A 22,693-nucleotide genomic window follows, 5' to 3' on the forward strand; every position below is an offset into this window, starting at 1 on the left:
TCTTTACAAAACATGGCGAACCGTTGAAATTACAAAAAGTTGGCTCGGCTAGAAGGATGACCCACCTTGTCCAGTCACCCTTTTGTAATGGTAGGGTCAGCCTCCAAGCCGGGCCAAAGTTTCTCTGTAGGCACTTTACGCGCTTTCCATTCAAAAAAATTCCTGTTTGAAATTTGCGAAAAACCACTTGCTCAGTGGAAGGTACATTCCAGTTGCACAGACCAAACCAAAGCCACCGCGAGTTTGGTTATCGTGCTTGTAAGCAGGATACAGACCAGTGGTCCTGGGGAAGATAATTTTGTAAAATGGAAGGGGACATTTCGGTCCGACCGGCAAATCCGTATCGGTAAAGGGCTCGCATAGCCAAGGAGCGGACAATTAGAGCATGCGCGAAGGCCGGTTGGGGTCAATGTTTTTTCCCCTCTCGGCTGGGAGGGTGACTCTCCAACACGAGACAGGTTTTCTCCATATAAAGGGAATTAAAATTTTCAGATACGAAATTGTAATAGAGAAGGAATCAGAAAAAATGTCAAAATTGTCGAAAAAATAGTATTGAAGCCCTCATAATAATTATATGGCGCCGCAAAGAACTTAGTAATTTAGATAACCTAAAAGGGTTTCGAATGTATTTAAGAGGAAACTGTCGTTGGGTGCCCCTGTCAACTTTCGCCTAACGCTTCCACTACTTTCTTTACCCACATAGTTTTTTTTTTCAGTTTTACTCTCGGCCATTTTGCCATTTTCTGAGTGTGCGCTTTGGTACCGGCCTTGAGACTGAGACTTGGTGGCTCGTCAGAAATTCATGGTCAGAACTCTTGAAAAGAAAGTCTCCGACCATAACTTTCTCTGGCAGTCATCAATGAAGCGGATATTGAGGCTGCATCCGCTTCTGGGCTCGTTCAATTCTCGAAAGTCCCGATAACTAACGGGCCCCTAAAGCTGTTGTTCTTTACATGCAAGATATAAATTTCAATAGTTTTGCATCTAACATGATAAAAATATCCGTTAATGAAAAAAATGAGGTATTTTGCTGGCCACAACCCGCGCTCCTCTTAATCCTTTTATTTCGATTTGAATATTTGATTTCGGGCCCGAAAAGTTATAGGGACTTTGGACAAACGGGCCCCTGGTCCGTTGTCTAAGGCCGAAAGACAGAATTTACCGGAAAAGTAAACTTAATGCTTTTGCCTAAACAGTGTCCTTTTAATGTGAATTTGAAGACGTCAGGGCCTAACCCACTGGTAAAAACGTTTCATTCCAGCTTTCTAACCTGCTGTATCTGCGGTATATCATTTTAGTGTCAGATTTTAAAGCTTGTTTGAGTAGCCGAGCATGCTGTAAGGAGGAAATTGTCTGATATACTTTGACGTATCCTTTGGTAAAGGAATGAGAGAGGAACAGGTCAGCGTTCTAGACCCCAGGTTTCCTTCTTTGTATATATTCGATACTAGAAACTGAAACTCGTGCCTTAAGTCTTCACACTCAAGGAGAGGTTTGTAGACTTTAAAATAGCGCTACGTCATCTACCACTCCACAAGGCCGCCCTGCCTGGATTGCATTTCCCCAATCACTTTGAGATATTTTCTTAGTTGCGTGTGCTAATGTAAGTTTTTTAATGCTGGTTAACCTGTGCAAGCATTTGATAAAGGGGAGACAGGGTTTAGAGCCAATTACTTACCTAACATCCTTGACCAAGAGTTACAGCGTAACCCTTTCGACGGATTCTTCTATCCCCTCAACGACCTTTCCGCTGGAGTCTTACTAGGTAGTACCCAAGTAAGATTCAGAGCCACCCTTCCCCAAAATATGCATATGAAATAACATGATTTTTTTTATTGTGATTCTTCACTCAAGATAAAAAACGCTTCCGAGATCATTTATCGAGGTTGTCCAAAGTTTAAAACCCACTCAGTGTTCGTGTTTACTGGCAGGGTGTATGATTTTGATGTTTTCCAAATTCCTTAATAGTCAATGCTTTTTTCACATGCACAGGTGTCCGAAAAACTGACCACCACTTTACACTTTTAAATCAAGTACTGGTGGCAGCCAGACTATGCAGGCTTTCAGTTGTTGTATAATTGAACAAATAACTTTGGAAACATCAAAGAAATGTATAAACAATTTTGTTTTAGACTGCTCATTCTTAAGTTCGAAGGATGGTGTTCGTTGTCGCGCAACACCTCTCCTTGTCTTCTCACACTTCCTCGCTGTATGTTGTAACTGATTCTAGGAATTGGTAAAAACATCTTTCAAATCGCCGAAAATGTCTTAAAAACATATTTTTCTCGTGATATATTTTGTTCAACCACCTTAAGAATTTAGATCATAACGCTCATTCGGTTTGAGTGACATTTTAATAACCTGGCCCATCTCCAATGACCTCTCGTTAGAGGTCAAATTACAAATGCGTTAGCGCCAGCAGAGTTTTATAGCTCGAGAGTAGAAAAAGTAAAAAAAAGGGCCCAAACTATAAAGGTAAGTTAATTTCTATTGCGTGTTAGCAAATTATTTATCGTACTATAGAAGTACATCAGGTCTCTTCTCAGGAAATGCCAGTGATCCCTTTTGGCAACAGCAAGGCGTTGGTGAATTATGCAAATGTGTCATATTTCACTCAAAATTTGTTCAAGTTCAGAAGGTTCGTCTGAAGCCCAATTTAAATTACCCAAGCCAGTTCTTACATATGTTTTAGTACAATGTTTAACTAACATATAGCTTGAGTTTCAGGAAAAACCAAGGTGTAGCACATGCCTGAAAATTAAATCGCGACTTTAGGTCTAAATTTAAACTTCGTTGACTTGAAAAAGAACCAAAACTAAAATAAAATTGTTTACCTTCCACATTATCGTTAAGTTAAGAATTAACCGCCATTCTAAGGCTAAAACCCTTTATAAATTGATTTATCGGGGAATATTTTACCACGCTTTCTTCCTTTTTGCGTACGAGCGAAGTTTTGAGACCCCCTCATTTTGCCTCAAATTTTGGTTGTTTTCAAGTCGCCGACCACGAAAATTGATTTTGTCGATTTTCTCCAAATCCAAGCGGCCTTTTGAAAAACAAAGTACACCCCGTTTAGTTACTTACTAATAGGTATGTATGGACAAGATATGAGCGAAATTTAATTTTTGACCGTGGCCGCCGGTTGCTCGATATTTACAGACATTCGCTCTTAAGAGCGCGGGACATAGTTACCGTATTTCCTCGAATAAGCGCCGCGGCACTTATTAAATTTTTTGTCTCCGGTGCGGCGCTTATTCGAGGGCGGCCCTTAGTAACTTTTCCACTCCATGTGCGGCGCTTATTCGAGTAAATACGGTATTTATTATTACTTTACTACTTCCCGGTATTCGGTGTAATAATTAATTAGGTTGTTTTAACAACATTGTGACGAGGAAAAAAAATTTTTTTTTTTTTCATACCAGGATTCTCTTCGGCCCTTGAAGTAACGTCATCTTCCACTGAAACAACAAGCAGATAAAATAAATCAGCAGCCATCCCCTTTCTTACTTCAAAGTCTTCCCACTTGTTGCTGCGGGTTTATATATTTTGAAACTTTAGCTCGTGTTTCTGTAATTCTTATTTATCCACGTAGTTTATTTAGTTACTTTACAATATTATTTGTTATGAGTGCTGTAACCTATCCTCTCCGCCCGCCTCGCCTAGCTTTTGCTACTTGCGGGCGGAGATGGCAAAATGATGTGTATGAAAATAAAGTATAGTGTGTGTGTGTGTGTGGTTTCAATAACATACAACCTCTCAAGGTCAAAAATTTAACCAACGGTTACCTTTTACGCATTTTTTCAATTACGCAAACGGACCTCTTAGGACATCTCAACGAACAAGCCTGTACGTTGCACGGACCATTTTGTTTGTTTCTTTTCTTGAGGGAAGCGTAAAATGGTAATCATTTTTGTTGAATTTTTGACTCCAGGTGGCATGTTTTGAAAAGACGAGAAAAAAAGAGAGAGAGAGAAAGATAACAAGTACTGTAATTGTCCGGAAAGATCGTTTCTTTGTATGCTTATCGCTTACCCGACGTAATCCTATTCAACCTACATGTACTTATGCCAGTACTCCTGACTTCAAGACTCTAAATATTAATGTAATAATTTCTCTTCGGGTAAGAGTGCTAATAAATAGGACTCGATTATTACTAACAGTCACCAACGAAGAGCGGAAGCCATAATATGGTTAGTATAAGATATTTTGCTTGCACTAGTGATGGGATTACGTCAAGCCATCATCCCTAAAGCAATTTGCAGGTGCATGCCTTCTTCCTTAAAATTTTCACTTAAAACATTTGAAAAGTTATAGAAAAGATGAATTCAACTTTTACAGCAGGATATATAAAAAGAATACGCCATTATTTTGGATAGAGCTAGTCTTAAGGAAGATTAAAAATAGAGGCATAATTTAACCAGTGCTATTTTTAATTCCTTAAATAGCGGTCATAACTGCTGATGGTGAACTCCAATTTTTTAGAGACTTAAGCACAGATTTATTCCTCTCACGGAAAGATTTAATAACAAGTTGGTTAAAACACCGTACGCTATCCCATCCCATCGCCCATCTTGGCAGTGACTATACCCCTTGGCAGCAGAAAGCCTTAATTCTTCTCTAACCCGACCTTACTTCAACAAAAAAACATTAAAAATACATTCCTTAAAGGGCCCCACAGTCTCAGAGATTTTTAAATTGATTGTATGATTTCGCCAGCTTAGATTTACAAATTTCCGTTTAATCTTAACCTAGAAGTCTGCAAATAAATGGTTTTGGGGTGTATCGATCCTTTAAATAATTTTCAAGTACACGAGTGTGACGAGCGTCAATCAGCATATAAAATTTCCGCTTATGGAAATTACCTTACTCATTACTATTCAGCTTTTTGATAAAAATTTCTACTGTTCTTAGCCAAAAATAAGGCAAAGTCTACATGTGTGATGAGCCAAAGCGTATTTTCCGTCGAAGCTGACACAACAAAAGTCCTATGCATCAAGAACTATTTGCCAATTCGTTTCCATATATTAGTTCGGAAATAAGAACTTAGTAAAACGGGAAAATATTATAGTTGGAGGTAAATTCTTTAAGGCCAATAGAATGAAATTCACTAAAAAATGAAAAAAAGGATAGTGATGAAATAGTTTTCGCTTGTAATAGACATAACTTGGGACGTTTTATCACGATTTAAGTTAAAATCTCTTCGAAAGTTGGCATACTTCGAATCTACGTTGCTCGAAAGCTAAGAATAGAAAGCTTGTTATTTAACTTGTGAACCCTTTAAAAGAGACAAAATCGTGTGTATATAACTAACTTACCGTATTTTTTTATCAGGTTATCCACATGTTCAATGCTGGCTCTTGGTTTGCTGTTAGCAGTTGTTAAAAAGACCAGGATTAAAAAGACTATTCGCACCATAACATCCGACCTTCCTTTGACTACCACTGATCAGTGATTCTGTTTTGGCGCTAATATCAAAACGTCATATTGTACCAACACAGGGTTGAGATTGCCCTCTCTTACACTCTTATGAAAATATTTCAATCGGATGGGAAATTTCAGCTGAGCGCCACAAATAACCCAGCTGTCGAAGGCACTGTTGTCAAAATATTCCTATCGCTCTTATTTTGCTATTCAAAGGCATTTAACTGGCCCTTTTATGTTCCACTACTTTTTCCGCATTCGAGTTAAACTTTCGTATGTGTCGCATGGGACGTATTATTGTCGTTTCACACTTGATTAACTTGTAATGTGTTCCAACACAAAAGATGTGTAAATTTGAATATAGAAACCAGTGACTCATTGTCGGCTGAGAATCCAGATTAAAAGTAGTTTCTTGGATTTATTTTGCTTTCTACACTGAGATTACAATAAAATGTTAGGGACCAAACTAAGGTTTGGCAAATTCAGAGAACGGTCCTTCCTTTTTTGCGGTTTTTAGTTAACCATGTAAAGGATTGTTAACGTCATAAGTGGCTATTGAAATTGAACAATACGCATGACTCACACAGTGTCGTTCAAAATAACCAGAGCGCTGTTTTTTATACACATATATTAATTCTACGACCTTTTGAAGGAGAAGTTTTTTAAGCAGTATTAAGTACTTCCTCTGTAAATTACGTGGAAGAAAACTACAAGAGCAAAAATATATTCTTGCAGAAGAAATTCCGCTCAACACTTTGACGTGTCGAATTTAGCTTTTAAATAAAAAGAGTATTTATACAAGTTCTTATTCAGTGTAATTATGCATCGGTTTTTTTAGAGAGGCGCCCTTCTTCTAAAATGGAATATTCAGCAAAAGCTAAGTGCCACTAGAAAGGAAGAAGAATTATAATAATAAATACACAATAAAGATTGACGTAAAGCAGAATACCTGACTTCTTGCACGAGAAATTGGGCAGTCATCAAATGTGACCCAACCAAGTTACTTCCCTTTACAGCAAAAAGGTCTATCGTAAACTTAATTTTAAAAGTGAACTCAGAAAAGATGAAAAATGACTAAAATGATGTTTTGGTGGAACTAAATTTGATAACATAAGCTGAGAAAATCTCGTTTGGGGGGGTTAAGGGAGTTGTAAATACATATAGCTTTTACACAGTTTTAAGAACAATGCGACTCTTGAGTGAGATATGTTGAGTGAATATCTACAGTACGTATGTGGCCTACCTAAAACCGTGTCTTCTTTGGCTGAAGTTGGTGAATATCGGACGGCCATCACGATGTACCAAACTTTGGAAAATATCTCAGCACGATCCCTTTAAATTTTTAAAAACCGTTGAACCATGCGAAGTTTGGTACGAGATATTAAGCATATGACACATTATTTAATTCACATCCCAATCCCTTTGTAAATCTCGCTGGTTTAAGGAATACGTGCATACGTTAAGTTCCTTAAGTTTCATTTTCGGTTCAAACTGCTAAAAACTGAAACATTATTCTAAAGTAAACATGCAATCAAAGTAAAATTTTGTACTTGCTCCACTTGATCTGACAAAAGCCATCCCCGCCGAATATTCTCCTTCGAACCTCTACCCTCCATTATAAACGCTTCGGCATAACACCTATTCTTCTTTTCTGCCACTGTGCTTGTATACGTTGACTTCAGTGTTCGACTTTTGTGTGTGGAAAAAGCATAACAGTTATAGAAAATTTCAAAAACGATCCATTCACAACAAATCAATCACGTCTTCTGAATCTTCAATTGGAACTAATCTGCTATCTTGGTTTTCTAATAAGCGAGAGGATGAATTAGTTTCTTGTAAACTAGAGCGAAAGACACGTTAGTATAGTCATTCTTTATTTATTATCCTTGCTAAATAGCCGCCCAGTCATAGGAGGGACCCTAAGCAACTACTGCGGCGGCGTGGGCCATAAGCAACAGTTTGAGTCAGTATGTGATTATGGTAAGTGACGCGCCACACATTCAGGCTATGTTCCCACCCTGTCGGATATCTTCTCTTGGCGCCACGAAAAGTTATTCGGCGTAGTATAAACAGCGGCGGCCCTGGGCGGCACAAGTCGTTCGCACACAATGAACATCGTGCCGGTTCAGGGCGGAAAAAGGTTCCGCGCGCGTTTCTGCGCATCTCTTATCGCAGGCTTAAGGCGGGCTTTTCTGACTGTATTTGTTTGTCACTGAGAGAATTCTAACTGAGACTGTATGAAATTCACGACGTGCGAACGTTTGCTCCATGCAAAGCCTATATTGTTATTGTTATTATTATTATTATTATTATTATTATTATTATTATTATTATTATTATTATTATTATTATTATTATTATTATTATTATTATTATTATTATTATTATTATTATCTCTATTATCACAGTCTTTGCTGGTGTTCTTTTTGCGCATCAGCCGGGCGCAAACCATGCACCTAGAGCGTCAGTCACCCAAGTCAATCATTCTGTTCATACACTGAGCACCTTCCTGTGGATTCGCGCAGATCCCAGCATGCAGATCATTTGAATCTCTGTCATATTAGCTCTCTCTGATACTTTCTTGATGTTCTCTACCATACCGTTCTTCACTGTATCAAGCGCACCAACAACCACAGGGATCACTACAGTTTTCATATTCCACATTCTCTGTATTTCTAGTTCTAGGTCTTTGTACTTGCTTTTTTTTCAGTTTCCTTCAGTGCGATGCTTCTATCTGATGGAACAGTCATATCAATCAGTTTGCAGGTGGAATTCACTGAATCTTTAACGATGATGTCTGGTCTGTTCGCTGTTATAGCTCTATCAGTATTGACTGGCATGTCCCACATGATAGTGATGTTGTTATCTTTATTGTGCATCACGGTCTCTGGCTCGTGTTCGTACCATTTGTCTGTAATCTCTATATCATGATCTTTACAGATGCTCCAATGGAGATATGCTGCAGCATTATTGTGCCTGGAGATGTACTCTGTTTTGGCCAATACCTCACATCCAGATACAATATGGTCCACTGTCTCTTCAAGTTGCGAACACATTCTGCATTTGCTCTCCACTTGCTGGCCACATATTACTTTCTGGTAGTTTCTGGTGTTTATTGCCTGGTCTTGAGCTGCTACAAGTAGACCCTCTGTTTCTCCTTTCAAATTACTTGACAACCATTTGTTGGTGGTGACTGTGTCTACATGAGGCTTCTCTAGGATCTTTGGATACTGGCCATGCAATGCTTTGTTTTTCCACTTTTCTTCTTTCATTGACTTCATCTTGGACTTAAACACGTGTTTCAGGGCTTTAGCATTTTCAGAGGCAGATTTATCTTCTCTGTTCTCAATCTCTGGCATTGTTACTTCCCTTTTGAATTTAGTAGCATTCTTGGATATTGAATTTTTGGCTTTAGATCTTTCATGTTCAAGCACCTGCTTTAGATATTGCCCTTCTTTGTGCTTCAGATAGTGATCAAGCCCTACTGTTGCTGTTTTGAATGCTGTTTCTACATCAATCAGGCCCCTACCTCCATCTTTTCTTGGGATGTACAGCCTTTTCACATCTGCTTTAGGATGTAACATCTTGTGCATGTTCAATAGTTTGCGTGTTTTTGTGTCAATCTTCTTCAGTTCTGAGATTTTCCAGTCAATGATGCCAAAGCTATATTGCACAACTGGGACTGCAAGACTATTGATAGCTTCTATTTTGTTTCTTCCATTGAGCTCAGTTCTTAGGATTAATCTTACTCTCCTATTATATTCTTTTCTTATCTTCCCTATCATTTTGCTATGCTGGATACCATCACTTTCATCTACACCCAGGTATTTGTATACTCCTTCTTGGTCCAACTCTTGTATTTCTGTGTCATCATCTATTACTATGTTTCCAGTAGAGGCCAGTTTACCTTTCTTGAAACTGGCTTTGGCACATTTCTCAATTCCGAATTCCATACCAATATCATCACTGAATTGTTTTACTATTTTCAGTTCTCCAACTTGTTCTTGCTCGTTATATTATTATTATTATTATTATTATTATCTTTTTTTTTTTTTTTTTCGTCACTTGGAAATTACTTTGGATTCAGAACAACTAATCTTAAAGGAAAAACGGATCTCTCCGTCAGTCTGAGGTGGGATGGAAAGTATTGAACATTTACAAGGAGGCGAGTATTTTTCTGATTGTGCATTCGATTAATTTGTGAGTTGATTTCGCCCTCTTTCGCCGGACTGAATTAGAACCCGCTAGTATTCTATTATGAGTAGTTACAGTTACTTTTTTAAATGCCCAGATTTATTACCTTTGCAGAACCAGCTTTATCCTTCTCTTCAGTCAAAGAACCATATTGCAAACGCATGAGAGTGAACAAACTTGTGCGCTTAAAAAATCCTTAAAAGACCAGCAAGCTTACTCGAGAGGATGTTGATCATTTCTCTGCTGCTCAAGTAATAATAGTCAGAGTGTTTTTGTTTTTGTTTTTCAATTACATAGTTTTGTTTTCCAGTGCACTGTGGAAGTTTCTGTTCTTTATTAGAAATACCTTTCTGTAAGCAACTGAAAAGAACGGCAACTGCCGGTAGTGACTTCAAAACAATTGACTCTTTGCCCGTAAACTGCTGGAGCTGGATTTGACTGAAGCGAGCAAAGCAAACCCTTATGTGCAGTTTTCTGTATTTTCTAATGATTTGCTAAGTTCAAATTGCTTTGAATGAAGACTCTCGCATGGACCAGTTATTAAAAATCGCTTGATAGTGAATCATGGCTTGGCTGCAAAGATTGCAACCGTTCTTTCGCTTTTAAGATCTTCGGGTAGGTTGTTTTCGTACAGAAAATTCACTTCTTCATTGTCAGCAGGTATAAACTCCTTAAGCCTTATGTTTTTTCCATGAAAACCTGTTTTCCTGCAACCTTATTTAACTCAACGAAATTTCTCCACATAGTCCTAGCTAGTATTTCACGAAAATTATCTCTTAGCCGATTCCTTTACGTTGAGTTGCTGAAATCTACATGCATGCAACTTACACTGTTAATTACATTCACTTTACTCTAGTATCATTAAGAAGTTTGCAGGCGAGGCAAACATTCACTGGTGAAACATTCAGTTCCTAATAAAAGCGCTAAGCGTGTTCGCTTCACCTCTTTTTTTCTCGCCCCCTCCCCCTACAGGGGAGCTTAAGCAGCGACGTTTTTGAGCGACGCACGTCAACCGGAAGTGAGCCTTTTGCTCTTTTAATAAGCCTTGACGCTACCGTTTTTATATTGCCAAGTGTCTTAATTCTTATAGAGACAATCTGCCCAAAAATTTGTTCAAAATCACGGCTCAAGAGTGCAAAACGTCCATTTCCGGTTGACGTGCGTCGCTCAAAAACGTCGCTGCTTAAGCTCCCTAACGCCCGCCCCCCTCGGTACATGAAGCGCGCTACATCTCGACGATCTCACGAAAAAACAGTGGACTGTGAACAGTCTACGAGATAGTCGGGTACGCTGCATGAATTGAGAAAGCGCGAACACGAAAATAAAACGGCAGGCTAGGCCTGGACATTAATTACTGACTTATAAAGAACTACATAAGAAAAAAGCTGAGTTAAATCTTGCTTTTCCGGGCAATTTTCGACGGTTTTGTATTCATTTTATTTCATGAACTTTTACCATTGGGAGGAAGAGAGAAAAAATAAAGTGACTACAATAACATCACTGCAGCTCGCGTCCAGGAGGCGTGACAGGAATTTCCCGCCTTTTAAATTCATTAATTAAGAAACTCCGCTGGCGATGAAAAAGATGCCAGACACGTTTAGTATTGATATCGCTTGTTTACAAATATCTCCTTTCAAAGCAGTGATTTTACAGAGTTTCTGGGCCATTCCTTTAAAAATAAAACACCGTCAAATTTACAAGAGAATGAAAGAGGTGGCGTGACATAAAGTGTGATATTAATCATACGGAAAGAGCGAGCCTGAGCGAGAAACACTGTAAAAACTAATAAACAAAATTGCCATACCGCCGGGAGTATATAAATGTTTACTACCCTTCATTGTTTCTCATATGACGTTTCAGTAACATGCTATGCAAAAAGCGTGCAAAAAGAGGGAACAATGTAGATCATACTCACATAAGACAAGACACTCGCTAGCCGCGGAAATGCCGACAACCAGATCCATTCAAAGTACATACTGGTCGCTGGGGAGTCATGCCCATTTTTGATTCGTGGTAAAAGCAATATCTACGTGTTTAGACAATGCAGAGTTGAAGTATACTTTTGGTGGATCCTAAAAAACAGCAAAATTAAGGGAAAGGCCTTCTTGACCTTATCTCATAGCAGTACAACCATAACCGCAGGGCGCAACGATTTCATATGAACAAAGGACAAAGGACGGTTTGTTTCTTATCACGAGCTTAATGTCACATCACCGCAGTGCGCGAAGTCGGGATTTTAGTCGCGCGTGACATCTCGGAAATAATATGCTATGCATGGGCGGAATAATTCATGAGAGAAAGTTAACCAAATGGCGTAGTTTATTCGGATCTGAGCCTTGTTTCTTGATGCAACATAAACGAGGTGAGATCTTAGCTTGGAAGTTGATTTATTTGTATTTCAGGGCTTTATTTTAAATAAACCTGTGTTGAACGCATGCATCCGGTTCTCCGCCAACTATAAACAGGTTATCTAATTCACTGATTTATTTTTTATGTTCCAAAATTCTACCTTTGATTTTTCGTGGAAAAAAATAGTGGACGGTATATCTTCAGTTGATGTCCTTGAGTTAGGTTATTCACTTGAAACTCAATATACCGTTGGTCAGTACAATCACCTCACCATTTTCAACTCGCGTTTCCTGCCCCTGTGGAAAGCAACAGAAATCTTTGATTTTTCCATTTTCCGTGATGATGGAGCACGGCTCTCTTCCCACCCTTCCGAGAAAAACCGATCCTTCAGCCCCTCTTACTCCGACGATTACAGAATTAGGTGGTATAAGGTCGCCTCTTGATGCTCGAATCCATTGATGACCTGTGTCGCGCAACAGCTCGCCACTTTCCTCGTTTTTGCTTTCTCCTGGAATCCAGAAGCTACATTGACCATTCATGGAAGCAAAAGGGCATGGTATAGCTAGGGTTGAACGACCAACATAGTACTCAAAGCCGTTCGTCGCACTACCGCCAGCTTTAATAGTGCTGTCGGGGACTGCGTCTCCCTTCTTGGCTGAAATCCAGGATTCGCCTGGATAAGATAGAAAACTCCCCAACTGCCCGTCTGTTTTACAAACAAGCACCAAAGTTGACATAATCAACTTTATAGTCCATAATCCACAACTTCGATCGCGCATAGAGTGACGCCCACATTGCGGATGAATCATCTACGGGTCCAATGGTAAAAGACATGGTCGTTTGTGGAGGAATGATACAAAAATGCCTGCTTATTAAGTATGAATTTAAACTGCTGGAGTTTGCCTGAGACTCTTGCTGGTCCTTGGACAATTCTTCAACTCGACTGACAAAGTCGTTTGGAAAATCGCGGAAACTGATTGTTTCCCTTCGTAGGCGGAAGTATACGTTCTCTTCAGCTTGATTTGTAACGTAAATGTTGTACATGGTGTAACCTGCGAATTCAACATAGATGTGAAGCAAGGTATGTTAATTGAGTAACTAAATATTTGTTTCTGATTATTCAAACAAGCTTCGGGTCGGTCTGGAAAGGTGTCACCTGGAACAAAAGAACTATCGCTTTAAGTTTGATGGGCAAATTCAGGTTGGTACAATAGAGCATTTCTTGATACGAGCATCATTGGTGAAGTAGTCAGTAGTACAGCAAAGTAAGATAACCAGATTTCAAAAAACTGTTCATAAACCTAGCTACCTCGAGGACTTTCACGTTTTACTCTGTCCTCAGTAGAATCTCAATCTAGTGAATTGTACGCTGGGCTTACAGAATGACTGTCAGAGACACTGCTTATAATAAGAACACGTTTTAATGTCGACGAGACTGAACAGACGGAAACCCGTGATTATTTGCAATCGCACAACTCGATTCCAGGTCCTTATCTACCACGCAGGCTGCTACGAGGAGCACTTTGTTACACAATATATTCTTGACAAATGTTCGCTGTCCGCAATCGATGACACACGACGTCACCTGAAGCCGTAACTAATTGGATAGCAGCAATAAATACACGGCAGTAAAACAAATATGAGAAATTGGAAAAAAAAAAAACTAGCTTTATCAAAAAGATTATACATCACCTGTGAAAAAACTAAAGATTTCCTCTATTAAATTTTTGCAAGAATAGGGACCCTTAACGAAGATCCAAAGTAGACCGTAAGCGGGATGTGACATTAACAAGGCAATAACTTTTAATTAGTGACGAACACAACAACAACCCTGCAAGCGCACATCAGAGTTTTTTTGTGTATTTATTTGCCGTCATACTTACAGTACCTGAAGGGAATACTTCCCAGCTCTAGTTAAAAATCAGCTGTATGGACTGTATCTTTCAATTCCACTAAATGCGTTAATTCTCTCTCACGGTTCATTCAATGTTGATTCCGTTCTAAACTATAGCTCTTACATCAATAACTTAGACTTTACAGGAAGAAACAAAATGATTCTGCGGTTAATTCTTGGCTCTAACAGAATTATAATACGTCGCTCCCAATCTACGCAAAAAATTGTTTTTAATTATTTGTTCCAGTCCCGTGATTCAGTACGTAATATATATAATCTACGCATCCTGTAAGTAAACGCCACGCAGTGACGTAAACTAGCGTTACGTAATAAAGAATACAGTCAATTGATTATAATCTGATAGCGCACAACCTATGATGATACACTTTGCTCAGCTTCGACCTAATTTTCCAACTTTTAGTAACTACTCAGGTAAAAAAAAAAAAAAAATACCCAAGAGTTTTAAAGGACTGAAGGTCAGTTTTTCAATTGGCTTTGCCGTTGCCGGATCGTAAGCTGACCCCTAATTAATATAAAATAACGAAAAACACAAGCGACAAGGCAATTCGACTCTAAAATTCAATGCAATAAAATAGCTATAAAGCTACAAATAAAAAACTATCTACACCCTTCAAAAGTAAGACGTCGACAAGTCTCTTACAACTTTTACTCTTTGTCAACCCCGCTCTCCATAAAACTTCCAGTAGCTCAGTGGTTAGAACATGAACTAGAACTAGAACTAGAACTCGGACGGTCGTGTGTTCAATTCTCACATAGAGCTTGAGCGATTTTTTCTGGGCTTTTTGGTGTCAGAATTCTCTTTCTTAAAAATTATATTATATGCTCAGATGAAGATCATACTCAGAACTTTTTCTCGACAGAAAAAATCAGACTTTAAACAAAGTGAATCCTCGTAATCTTAAGTATGGACCCATTTTAAATGAAGTTCTTTGCCAGTTTGAGTGAACGTTTCGAATATGTAGACTACCAGAAAAATTGAGGTGAGTTAAATGTGAATCGGACACGGGTGTGTTCCACAGATGGATTCGTTGTGTTTAGGAAAAGTGTGAAGAAATAATAATCTTTGTCAAAACAATCGGCTCTCTGACTACCAAATTGGGACAGGAAATGAATACAGTTCGTATCTGATTCGAAATCAGTGTGTACGCAAATTGAAATACCGCCAAAAGCCGCATAGCAAAAGTTTCATTTCAAGACACCTGATGGACCTTTTCTTCATCATTCGACTTCAATATTTTTCAAAAAATGCTCATACCCGATTTCTTAATCAAAAATTGAATGTTAATGTATAATTTTCAATTTAACCGAATTATCAAAAACAGGCTAATGGCGGTCTCACTTTGTCTAATCACTTTCTTAAGGATCCCTCAGACGTTTGTAATTAAACATCCATAGGTTAGTATGGTTTCAAGACATAACCTTGTTCTTCTTACTTTATTTAGGAAGACAGTACAGGTCCTTTTTGCAATCGATGGGTACGTTCGTAAAGTCGTCATGATCAAGCAAGCTTCCTTCCATGACAGCTGACAGTATCAAAAATAGACATTGATCAGTATTTGGCAGAAAGCTGAGAACAAACATTTTCAGTTTTGTATCTGAGTATTAATGGCCCATTTTTAATTTGACATGCGTTCAAGCCAAGATGTTATGAAGAATTAAGTGTTTTTTAGCGCGCCTGGAAAATCTTTTTGTTTACAAATTAATTGAAAAAAAGGGTATTTACAACAACAAAGATGTCCGCCTAATTTTGGGCCTATGAGACACTACAATTAAAATTCTTTTCAAGTATCACTTTGTTACTTAGTACCAGACATAATTTACGTAAGAAGCTCAAATGTTTTTCTTTACAATTCTAAACTTGCGTCAAAGCTTCTAAAAGACCTGCCAACGATTGATGTCGGGGAGAACGTTCTGATTTAAAAGAAAAACGTTTTGCAGAGGTTAAAACAACTTGAAGAGGGAAATGTTTTGTTTCTTCTTTTGTCTCGTGGCGCTTGGGATTTGTGCCGTGTCGTCCGCAGATCAGAATGAACAATGTAAGTCAAATATTTTGTTTGAAAAACGTACTAGCGAGAATTGAAGATTACACACTGAAATATCAAAAACTGATTCTCTAAAGGAGATTGTGTTTTTACCCCCTTTTTGATGAATAAGAAATTGTAAAGCTGTAAACAAATTTAAGGTTTCAAAACCAAGATTACATCAGCAATATTTGAGTGATAAAAAACTGCTTTCACTTACCCTTTTGATTTCTACGTCTTTTAAACTGGAGCAGCAGTTGACAGTTATATAGAAGAAAATATTAAAGTGGAATGCTCCTTACACTCAAGATTTAGAACCCTTTTTAATAGTGCTACTATATTTCCTCCCATCTCAGTAGAAAACAAAAAATAAATAGCAAGAAACGAAAAAGAAACATAAAAGATGAAAAGGAGACATTGAATTTACTACTTCTTGCCAGTCGAGAGAGTACAAGATATTTTTAATTTGATTTTTCGAAAAAAGGAACAGAAAAAAGTTTTAATGCTTGTTTGTAATCTGAGTCTACTAAAATAATGAGAGATGATTATGTAGACTGCCATTTGATACTTGTTCAAAGGACTGGAATATCACCCAACTTTAAAAAGCGCAAATCTCCTTTATCTCCATTAATCCTCTACGGCTGTAACTCTAGCCTTATTGCCATACTCAAGGGGAAAAATAAGCTCAACCGAAACTCTCGAAAATTTCGGTCAAACACTGAATGCCGCGGAAAGAACTAACTGAAAACTCTGGCAGAAAAAGATCTCCCGTTAAAATTAAAGTGCAGTGCTGAAAACAAAAAGAAATAGCAAGATGTTTTTTGAGTCTTGACAGAAAAGCTAACGGCCGACCATAGACCTTTCCCCTCTCCATTTCCAAAATTTGAGTCATCAGCGAAATTTCAGCCCGATACGTAAGAGATAACAGTTGTTAGCTGCTAGGGGAGTTGTTAAGTGCATCGCTGGAAGGAGGGTGAAACGGAATTGGGTCCGTACAGTCTGGTTGACACAACATCCTAGATGTAGTTAGAATTTTGTACATTATGCTTTTATTTCCCCCGCTAAATTGCTGCACCTTCATGTTCAGTTTTTTTCTACTAAAATGCCCCGGGTCTCCTTTCAACAGGCAATTCAATTAACTTCAAATCGTATAGTGGTATACACTGTAACAGCAACGTGCACAGGTTAATGGTTTTTATAAGGTAAAAGATAATTCTCTAAAAGGCTATATTGGGGTGATTTTATTTAATTTGTAATTTCTACTTAAGCTAGTGTCCTTTTTCTCTGCTGTATTGTTTTTCTAATTCTTATTTTATCTGAAAAAATCCTTACTTCCTTACTTAAATCTTTACTTCAATTACCTCAATGCTCGAAAATGAAACAATGTGCTTAAGCTCTTAGGGTTTTAAGCCCTGTGGTAGCGGCAATGACCTCTTTTTTTTTCTTTTCTTTTTTTTTAATTTTAACATGGCGCGCAAGATTTCATCCAAAGAGTTGAATTAATATTTCCGAACGGTTCGTCACAGCCAAGCGTAAAAAATTAATTTTTGGCGCGCAATTATTGAAGGTCACATTTAGGAATCCGACGCTCAGACGTATTACATGCAGTTATACCACACCTACTAAACGATATAACACAACTGGAGTACCCTTTACCCTTTGGAGTACCCGTTCATAACTCTTTTAGGTACATGAAATAGCTGAACATTTATTCTACAAACACGGGGAGCTGTTCTGGACAGGACTGATTGTAATGTGGTACAGGTTCAACACAGTGGTGGATCCAGGGGAGGGGCCCGGGGGGGGGGCCCGCCCCTCCCCTTATTTTTAGACCAAACTGAGGCCGTAAGGATAGAAAAAAAAATTTTTTGGAGACTGCCCCCTCCTTGCTTTCTCAGGTTCTGGATGACCGCCCAAAAACTTCCCCCTCCCCCCCCCCCCCCCCCCTCTTATCTGAAGGTCTGGATCGGCCACTGAAACATCATGGGGTAATATGTTAGTGGTACAAGACTGATGTAAACACCGTATATATATCACTGATATAAACTGATATTACAGCCTTCATAAGCCAATGAATTAAATCGACAGGTGTAACCGAGTTCATGTCAATGTCAAAAGCTTAATGAATAAAGACAAATGCATTTACCTCGGTTGCCGTGGTAGCATTTAAAATTACAATAGTCTGCATGAAATCATCGGTAATAATAGTGTAAATCACAAAGATTAATTACAGATTAAAGGATCAGGATCAGGTGGCATCGAAATAAGCTGGGTATAAAGTTAGTTTAAAGTGTTCCAGTCAACAGTTAGCCCTCTAACTTCCTATCCCCTGTTTCTTTTCATAACAAAGCCCTCTTACTTGGACCGGCATCCTCACGTATCCGAATATTTACGAAAACAATTTTTCTCCTTTTAAGCTGGCTTTCCGTCCACAGGTACATAACGGCGTTTTGGCTCCAAAAAACACAAGTTTTCGAAAACGGTTCCCAGTCTAGAGAGCTGTAAAAACTCTCTTTCTAGATCCGACATTCTCACGTATCCGAGTATTTAAATTGAAAACAGATATTTTTCTCCGTTTTAGCTTTCCGTCCACAGGCACATAACGGCGTTTGGACTCCATAAAACACAAGTTTTCGCAAACGGTCCCTAAGCTAGAGAGTTTTAAAAGCGCGAGCTTGCCGTTCACAATTGGGCAGCGAAAAGAAGGTTTTTCGAATCCGATGATATCATACAGTCATACGATTAACATTGCGCATGCTATTTTATAGACTATGCGATATTACCATCGTTTTTTTCCTTGAATATACAAAATATCAAATTATCAAATACAGCTGCATGACTCGCAAAAATATCCCACGATGCTACACACTAAACTCGTTCAATAATATATATATTTTCAGATGATCAAGGTTGTCTGGTGTCAACGTGAGATCTCACTTGGCATATTTATTACTATTTAGTTTCGTACCATGGCCACACGGCATGTGCGGGGCTCCTCAGATAAAATTGCCAGCAAAAAATTCATTACAACATACGCTACAACATTCGCTACAACTGCAAACGAGCGCGAAGAATTTGAATCAAAAACTATCAAAAGCAAACTATTGCTTGAAAACGGAAGTTGAATCAAGAAACTACTGCGTGACATATTTTCAGATGTATTTATAAGACGTCTATTTATACTGATTTAAAGGCATCTTACAATGTTAAGTATTGTTTTTCCTCTTAGTATTCTGCGGTGATGTTTTGAATGCTGAATCTGGGATCTGTGAAAGATGGAAAAGAGAGGGTAAATGCAAAACACACTGTGCAGAAACTTTATGTCTGGTGACCTGTGAACACTGCAAACAAGGTGAGTTTACAAATTACAAATAGCTCTATTTTGAATTGCCGATTTTATCGCTACCTACTATCTGACACAGATAGACTTGAGCGAAATTCTGAGAGAAGAGATGTTCGCGTTTTAGTAGACAATTTGTTTAAATATCGTTTCCTAAACCGCAAAATAAATTTGTATCATCTTCGAACAGATAAGATATTGAGCTTATTCAGGTGGAGCTCGAATTGATTAAATCAGACTGAAATACATATTTAAAAAGCAGAGAACAAAGGAGACATCCTTGTAAAACTCCTCCTGTTAATCACTATAAAAAAAGCAACAAAGCAAAACTTGCATCTAACCTTGTCGTGCATGGATACTATATCCAATGATCCAATGAGCTACTGAGAGGCTCAGCGGGAGAAGCTGGTATTTGCGCATGCGAGGTTAAATTTCAAATTCAAGGAGGCCATGCCAAGGGGCGTGTTTCACATTTTTGGTTAAAACTGAGCTGAAATTATGGCTGAGTATTATTAGTCATTTTTTATCGAACTCCGATCCATAAGGGACGGACCATTAGAAAAGTTATGGTTGGAGTGGGGAATTTTCGTGCCGCAGGAATTTTTTTTCGTTTTCAAATTCCTTGGATTATTTTTCTTAGGCCATGGCATGAATATTTTTTAGGGTTAATTTGCGTGCATGAATTTATTTTCATTTAATTTTTCCTTGCGCGAATATGTTTTTTTGTACTTCGCCCGCCCCCCCCCCCCCCCTCCCCCCGCATAACGTTTCTAATGGTCCGTCCCTAAAGGAACTATATCAAATTGATATATTACACGTATAAAAATAAGTTTCTAGTCTTTTTTGACTAAAAGGGACTCAAATCCATTTTTCTTCTGGGTTTCGACAGCTAGAAACATTAACGCTTATAGGTAACGTTAAATTAGTATAGTATTTTTAAATATTAAATTTATAATTATATACTGAAACCATTATTTCGAGGATCTCTTTGGTTCCAGCGTCAATTTTGGCTCCTTTAAAACACATATTAGTACGTACAGTAACCAGTTATCACCTGGCTCCCTTTTCTTCACAGATGATAAACGCACAGTTCTTGACGTGCGTTACAAAGGTTGCTACCGTGATGGATTTCGAAGTGACTTCGAAAAGATGATTCCAATGAAACGCGAATATCTTGGAGTGCGATCATGTACGGAAGAGTGTCATTTACAGGGTTATCCTTATGCGGCGGTCCAAGACGCACGGTTTTGTATGTGCTCCCGGCAATTTGGAAGGTACGGAGCCGCTGAGGATGAAAGCCAGTGCATGACGCAGTGTATCGCCGGATCCGAAAACGAGCGATGCGGTGGGCCTTGGAAGAATGCTGTGTACGAAATAGGTGAGTTAATAGGCCATGATCACGATGACGCCATTTGACTAAAACTTTAAGAATTCATTTCGTTTTTCCTTTCTTAATTTCATTTGTCAGTCCCCCCGCTAAACTTAATAAACCCAACACTGTTTACCCAAGAAAAAAGAAACAAACTGAGGGTTTCAACTATGAGGTGAAACTTTCCAATGTCAAGTTTTACATGGATGACAAACACAAGACGATGCTATTGATGACAGTGGTGATGGTAGTGGTGGTGAGCTTGAAGCCTGACCGCAGCAGGAGTAGTATTCCATGGCTCACGCCAATTTAAATTATTGTAATTCACCTTGTTTGATTCAAGTTTATGTTGCGATGAAATTGAAGGATCGTTTCTCTCAAAAAATGGAAGCAAAATCCCAAAAATTTCGATGGTGATCTGTGATAGCTAGCAACCACGATGTGCATGATGTGCAAATCACTAAAACTATTTATCAAGCTCCGAAATAAGCATTTTATTCGAAACAAGCAAAGCCAAATGTTAAATAAAATTCATTCTAAGATTAAAAATAGTTGAGGACACACCTGTTGTGTATTAATGCCTATCAATCTAATCAACCTTTTCACGACCATACAATTTCGAAACTGATTCGACACATTACCAAAATATTGTTTTTTATTACCTTCCCGCTTTTCTCCCCGACAGCTTCACGAGAACTGCAGAGCGGTGGCGTGAGGCTGAATGACCTGTCAGAAAAGCTTCTCCGCGCCTTAGAAAAGAAAGACCAACCACAACCGCAGGCCCAGTTCACTGGCGTATTATCAGATCAACTTGACCGGCGGAGACAGAGAAATCGAGATTACAACCCCTACTAGCTAGGGGTACATTGTAGTTGACAGAATATCTTGTTTTTGTCTTTTTTGAGAATAAATGGACAGTTTGTGGTGGGAAGGGTCCAGGGGGTTAAATGTCATGAATAATAAGATATTTTTCGTTTTGAAAACTTGAGGGATTCGCATTCTCCACCAACTTTCTTTTATAATTGTTTTTGAAGTACATTACGGTATTTTTCTTGAACGCACTTTGAAAACTGTTTTGTCGTACAAATTATTCAAAATTGTCTTCTCATGATTGATATTTTTCTTGGAAAAGAACGGAACGATTAGCATCGTTGAGATAAAGAAAGAAACAACAACAAAATGCAAATCGAATAAACTTCTTTAAATATTCTTCTAACTTTCAGCAACTGCCCCAGTATTTATTGTAAAGGTCAACGATGGTCTTGAGTCAAAACCTTTAGTGTGGTAGATAAAAATGTTTTCTGTATTTGTGCAGGAAATAAATAAACGTTTTGTTTTTCTCAGTGTATGATTTTATGTGAGTGAAATAAACTAGCCAATAAAAGACGTGGCCAAGGTCCAACAAGAGCACGGAAGTGCATAACTTGCAAGTAAACGCAATGCATTATCACTGTACTAGGGAATGGCTGGATGCTAAAATACTGTGAAAAAGGAATAATTGCTTGTCAAGTTACATTACATTATTTTACAGCAATGCCTGAAAGGACTGTGGTTTCCCTAACGTATGTCGCCCTTAAACCAACCTTCTAAGGCATAAACCCGGCGGTACGAGAGCGTTGCCTTTAAAGTAAAAAGATTCGGTTTTTCAACCCGGAAATTTTGATAGTCACGTGACCTTATGTCTGATCGCCCCGACCATCCGAAAAGTGTTGTTACTGACTGTAAGGGCTGTCATGAAGAGTTATTTAGTTTAGTTATTTATCGGTTCTTATTTATGTAGTTCGGAGATACTAGCACTATGTGCTACACTACAACCCGAAATATAATAAAGTTATGAATGAATGAATGACTGACTGACTGACTGACTGACTGACTGACTGACCGACTGACTGACTGAATGAATGAATGAATGAACGAACTAACTCCTCCTTCGAAATTTGCTAGCTTTTTGTACCTCTATCATTGATCGTAGGTGAGTTATTCACGTTCAAATTCAACGTGGCAAATTTTGGCAGTTTATTAGACCTTTATTTCAAAGTCAAGATAAGGTAATTGCTGCTCGTGAAGGTTTTTTAACAAGAAGA

The 22,693-nt window shown here is 38.4% G+C and overlaps 2 protein-coding genes across 3 annotated transcripts in view; one reads left to right on the plus strand and one right to left on the minus strand.

Annotated features, from left to right (window-relative positions):
- LOC140948391 (zinc metalloproteinase nas-14-like) overlaps positions 1 to 5,644 on the minus strand; it is a 13,189-nt gene extending 7,545 nt beyond the window's left edge. Inside the window, exons 1-2 of one of the 2 annotated variants that reach the window (XM_073397629.1) lie at positions 5,316 to 5,644; positions 3,420 to 3,458 (exon numbers count right to left, since the gene is read on the minus strand). In XM_073397629.1, coding sequence (XP_073253730.1) covers positions 3,420 to 3,458; positions 5,316 to 5,415 — 139 coding nt within the window. In that variant the 5' untranslated portion in view covers positions 5,416 to 5,644. The remainder of the gene's footprint in view (positions 1 to 3,419; positions 3,459 to 5,315) is intronic. The other variant, XM_073397638.1, reaches the window with a different exon arrangement.
- A 10,085-nt stretch (positions 5,645 to 15,729) lies between these two features.
- Positions 15,730 to 21,874, plus strand: LOC140937160 (uncharacterized). The gene is made up of 4 exons (XM_073386695.1): positions 15,730 to 15,915; positions 19,130 to 19,252; positions 20,316 to 20,618; positions 21,295 to 21,874. Exons 1-4 carry the CDS (start codon positions 15,843 to 15,845, stop codon positions 21,462 to 21,464), a joined length of 669 nt encoding a protein of 222 aa, XP_073242796.1. The 5' UTR covers positions 15,730 to 15,842; the 3' UTR covers positions 21,465 to 21,874.
- The last annotated feature ends 819 nt before the right edge of the window (positions 21,875 to 22,693 follow it).

Source organism: Porites lutea, chromosome 1, assembly GCF_958299795.1.
Source record: "Porites lutea chromosome 1, jaPorLute2.1, whole genome shotgun sequence".
Lineage (NCBI taxonomy): Eukaryota > Metazoa > Cnidaria > Anthozoa > Scleractinia > Poritidae > Porites > Porites lutea.

What these genes read in the sequence shown, in the direction of transcription:
- LOC140937160 (XM_073386695.1), top strand. Translation starts at nt 15,843, where the DNA reads ATGTTTTGTTTCTTCTTTTGTCTCGTGGCGCTTGGGATTTGTGCCGTG. An exon ending in CTGTGAACACTGCAAACAAG is followed by an intron (nt 19,253 to 20,315) that starts GTGAGTTTACAA and finishes TTTTCTTCACAG; the next exon opens with ATGATAAACGCACAGTTCTT. An exon ending in GAATGCTGTGTACGAAATAG is followed by an intron (nt 20,619 to 21,294) that starts GTGAGTTAATAG and finishes TCTCCCCGACAG; the next exon opens with CTTCACGAGAACTGCAGAGC.